Source organism: Sapajus apella, unplaced genomic scaffold (genome assembly GCF_009761245.1).
Source record: "Sapajus apella isolate SASKATOON/1434 unplaced genomic scaffold, GSC_monkey_1.0 scaffold11, whole genome shotgun sequence".
NCBI classification, from domain to species: Eukaryota; Metazoa; Chordata; class Mammalia; order Primates; family Cebidae; genus Sapajus; species Sapajus apella.
The window spans coordinates 41,665,086-41,670,003 of record NW_022436951.1 but is presented as its reverse complement, the minus strand read 5'-3'; the positions used below and the strand labels follow the sequence as shown (position 1 = coordinate 41,670,003).

The 4,918-nt window shown below is 51.4% G+C and overlaps 1 protein-coding gene across 2 annotated transcripts in view; it reads left to right on the top strand.

The window, feature by feature from the left end:
- The window catches only part of CEP72 (centrosomal protein 72), a 37,805-nt gene that overhangs the window by 17,907 nt on the left and 14,980 nt on the right, over positions 1-4,918 (top strand). For both annotated transcript variants that reach the window (XM_032279181.1, XM_032279180.1), the window contains exon 5: positions 2,487-2,665. In XM_032279181.1, coding sequence (XP_032135072.1) covers positions 2,487-2,665 — 179 coding nt within the window. The remainder of the gene's footprint in view (positions 1-2,486; positions 2,666-4,918) is intronic.

Here is a 4,918-nt window from a genome sequence, read left to right as displayed (position 1 = left end):
GATTGGACCCGTGAGATGCCTGCCCACAGCGCAGGCAGGGCCAGATTTGACCCATCTAATCTGGGTTGTCATGTTTGTGGACATACAGTGGTTCATAACATTCGTCTGTTTCCCTTTAATGGCTCAGATCTGTAGTGGTGATCCCTCTTTCCTGTCTGGGATCTGTGGTGGTGATCCCTCTTTCCTGTCTCTGGGATCTGTGGTGGTGATCCCTCTTTCCTGTCTCTGGGATCTGTGGTGGTGATCCATCTTTCCTGTCTCTGGGATCTGTGGTGGTGATCCATCTTTCCTGTCTCTGGGATCTGTGGTGGTGATCCCTCTTTCCTGTCTGGGATCTGTGGTGGTGATCCCTCTTTCCTGTGTCTGGGATCTGTAGTGGTGATCCCTCTTTCCTGTCTAGGATCTGTGGTGGTGATCCCTCTTTCCTGTCTCTGGGATCTGTGGTGGTGATCCCTCTTTCCTGTCTCTGGGATCTGTGGTGGTGATCCCTCTTTCCTGTCTCTGGGATCTGTGGTGGTGATCCATCTTTCCTGTCTCTGGGATCTGTGGTGGTGATCCATCTTTCCTGTCTCTGGGATCTGTGGTGGTGATCCCTTTTTCCTGTCTCTGGGATCTGTGGTGGTGATCCCTCTTTCCTGTCTCTGGGATCTGTAGTGGTGATCTCTCTTTCCTGTCTGTTATTAATTTTGTCTTCTTTTTCTTAGTTAACATTTCCTTTGCCTGTCATGTTGGCATTTCAAAAGTTTTGAATTTTGGAGCATTTTGGATTTTGGAGCTTTGGACTGGGGCTGCTAAACCTGTACTCAGGGCTCAGTCTGTCATCTCTGTGGCTACCCTTGAGCTGGGAGTGGGGAGTGGGCTCAGCAGAGTTGAGTCTCGCCATGTCGGTCTGCTCTGAAAACTGGCTGTTTTCCTGCAGTTGGTAGCTGGGTTCTGAGTTCCAAAAAAGTTCATTCTGATACCTTTTCCTATTTTTTGTAAGTTGATATTTATGGAGGGCTAGAATTTGGAGCTCTTTTCTCTGCCATTTTTGCTGACACCACTCCAAATACAGTTTTATTCTGGTTTATCAGATTGTTCCAAATTTTTTCTCTCATTATAATACACATGGGAATAAAGGAAGCAGTTTTATTCAGCATGGTTGGAAATGTAGTCAAAAAAGCTTTTTAGTGTCTTGCTTGGTTTCAGATTTACTTATGTTAAAGCTTTACAATGGTATTTGATTGGTCTAAAACATCACAGAAACGGATGAAAGAAAGGGAGTGAGTGTCTCCCCCATCCGTCATTCGTGCTGCAGACCAGGAGCGGCGGCAGCGTGCAGATGCGTGCAGATGGCGGCAGCGTGCAGATGCGTGCAGATGCATGCCTTCCTGATTTCTCAGGGCGCACGCTGACACACAGCGCCACTTCACGTAAGATTACTCTTCCTGCCGCACGCTACTCTCAGCATCTAGACAATGAGAACAGAGCATGCTTCGTACTGAAGTGGCACAAACACGAGGGTTGGTGACGGACACGCCCGCCGGTTGTCTCTCAATGTCCAGAATCATCGTGTCCTGGCATCAAAGCATGGTCATGGATTTTCTTACTTGAGATTGTCGACACTTTCTGTCCTTGATCATCTCAAGATGGAACGATCCCAGAGATTAGAGTTTGGGATGACGTGGGTCAGTGTCTGTATCACACAGAGGTGACAGTGGACGCCCACAGAGCTGTGCCGAGTGTGGGGCATCTGGGGAACCCTGGAAGGAACTGTTCTGACTGTGGTACGTCTGGGGGAGCCCCGGACATAGGGAAGCTGTGCTGAGTGTGGGGCATCTGGGGGAGCCCCAACTTTGGGACTCAGTTCCCCTGCTTTGTGCAGGCCTTGGGAGTGGGACTGGCCTCCTCAGTGGACCAGACGTCCACATATGAGCCACCTCACAAGGCTAGTGTTCCTGGTGGCTGCCCTTGGGTTTGTTTGCTGATACATTCTCGTATTTTGCTGTGACACCTTGTAACTGCCTTTGTTGGAAACAAGGTCCACTTTGAGCCCGCTCTCCTCGGTGTAGAGGGCCGCCATGGCAAGGTGGGTGTGTTCTGACAGCATGAAATATTTTCCCTCAATGGGAAAGTGGGCGTTTGGAACATTTAAGTTTCTTGATCACATGTATCTCCTTGGAGATATGGTAGGAAAAGGGTAAGTTGAAATTTAACCTGCTAAGACATAGCAGAACAGAATCTTCCAGAACTTTAATTTTTGAGCCAGTCCTAGTGGGATTGTGTGCATCGCCGAGGTGGTGTGTCACCCGGCTGTTGCTCACCGACTGTCCTGAGTGGGTCCCTCTTCAGCGTCATTCCAGTGGGAGCAGCAAGACCCACTGCCCCACAGTCACACCAAACTGCTCCCCTCAGAGACCTTGCAGGCAGCTTCCTTCTCGGGGTCTGCATGGGCTGGAGCGGACGGCTGGTTTGAGAGATGCTGATGAGTTTGCCTTTCCTTGCAGACCACACCACCCCAGAGCCAGGTGCACCGAGGCCTCAGCCAAGCAGAGCCTGGTCATGGACGCGGACGACGAGGCGGTCCTGAACCTCATTGCAGAGTGCGAGTGGGACCTCGGCAGGCCTCCCGCAAGCATGAGCTCCAGCCAGAAGGAGCGCGAGGCCTACTCTTGTGGTTCCCAAGGTGCGCTGCTCACCTGCCTGCCTGGAGGCCAGCGGGGCCACCGGCTGTGGGATGTAGTTGTCACTGGCTTGGAGGGCACAGTTGCACTTTTTATGGGACTTAGCTGTGAGGGTGGGATCTTCCTGATGTGTGTGTGCTTGCCAGTGCCAGCCATTGGCCTGCAGAGTTACAGAAGGAAAACGTTACTGTATTTGAGTATAGTCATAGTGCGCAATGATTTAATTGTATCCTTCTGAGATCACGGGAAGAGGCAAACTGCCTAAATAGTCCAGGAGCCGAGTGTCCTGTGGCTATGGGGGCTGACATCAGCGGCAGCCGCCGGGGGCATCACCTCTTAGCTTGTAGGAAACCCCGAGCACAGCTGCCATGTGTAGACATCCAGACCCCAACCCGGTGTCACGGGAACACAATTTGGGGCACGGAGGCTTCATGTGCATCACTGAGCAATGCCACCTTCCACTCGGGCGCGGAGGCCTCACGTGCATCACTGAGCAATGCCACCTTCCACTTGGGCACGGAGGCTTCACATGCATCACTGAGCAATGCCACCTTCCACTCGGGCACAAAGGGTTCACATGCATCACTGAGCAATGCCACCTTCCACTCGGGCGCGGAGGCTTCACATGCATCACTGAGCAATGCCACCTTCCACTCGGGCGCGGAGGCCTCACGTGCATCACTGAGCAATGCCACCTTCCACTCGGGCGCGGAGGCTTCACATGCATCACTGAGCAATGCCACCTTCCACTTGGGCACGGAGGCTTCACATGCATCGCTGAGCAATGCCACCTTCCATGGGGAGTGTTGATAGGCTTAGCTTCATTATTCCACCTCCATTGTGAGTTTCTGAGAACTTTTCATGAAAACAGCAGGTTGATACCTGAGTTTGGGCTGAAATCCTAGATTAATCTGGGCAAGGACGTCTGCCCTGTGGCAGCAGTGCCCAAGCCGCATGCATGCCAGCACTGGGCGCTGAGTCCTTCAATCCTATCTCTGGCGGGGCATTGTGGTGTTGTGTCTGTTTATGGCTGAAGACTGCCGCTGTGGAGATTCTGGCTGTGTGTGCCTCCTCCTTTCTCTTCAGGTCTGCCCAGCTTTGCCCTGGGGTTGCTTCTCTTAGTATTGAGTCCTAAGAGATCTCGGTGTTTTGATACAAGCCCCGTCTCAGGCACAAGTGCTGTCAGTTTCCTCCCTTCTGTGGTTTGCCTTTTCATTTTCCAAGCAGTGCTTTGAAAAGCACAAGTTTCAACTTCAATACAGTCTAGTTTATGAAGAGTTTTTTTTTTTTTTTTTTTTTTTTTTGTTTGAGATGGTGTCTTGCTCTGTCCCCCAGGCTGGAGTGCAGTGGCACGATGTCGGCTCACTGCAGCCTCCGCCTCCCAAGTTCAAGCAATTCTCTGGCCTCAGCCTCCTGAGTAGCTGGGATTACAGGAGCCCACGCCCAGCTAATTTTTGTATTTTTAGTAGAGACAGGATTTCGCCATGTTGGCCAAGCTGGTCTTGAACTCCTGACCTCAGGCGGTCTGCCCGCCTCAGCCTCCCAAAGTGCTGGGATTGCAGGCGTGAGCCGCCGCGCCCGGCCAGAGAACACAAGTTTTAATTTCAGTCCAGTCCAGCTCATGAGGTCTTTCCTTTGATGGTCTGGGCTTTTGTGTGTCTGTAAAGAATCTTTGTCCACCCCATGCTCGTGGAGATTTTCTCCCGTGTTTTGTTACAGATGTCCCATAGTCTTAGTGTCTAGCTGTACAATTCACTTTTGGGGGTTAGTTTTTGTGTGTGTTGTGAGTTAACAGGTCAGGACATCCCCCTACATGTACAGCTGACCCTTTGTATCCGTTGGTTTTGAATCTCTGGATTCAACCAACCATGGATGGAAACTATTTGGAAAAATTACAGAAATCTGCCACCCCCCCAATATAGCAATTAAAAAATAATCCAGTATAACTATTTACACAACATTTATTTGTTTTGTATTTTTGTAGAGATGGAGTCTTGCTATGTCACCCAGCCTGGATTCAAACTTGTAGACTCAGGCGATCCTCCTGTCTCAGCCTCCTCGGGATCCTGGACTGCAGGCATGTGCCGCTGTGGCCGGCTACGGCAGCGTTTGTGTCACGTTACCTGTCCTAAGGAGGGAGGGCCAGCTGCGGCAGCGTTTGTGCCGCGTCACCTGTCCTAAGTAGGGAGGGCTGGCGTTTGTGCCGCATTACCTGTCCTAAGTAGGGAGGGCCGGCGTTTGTGCCGCGTTACCTG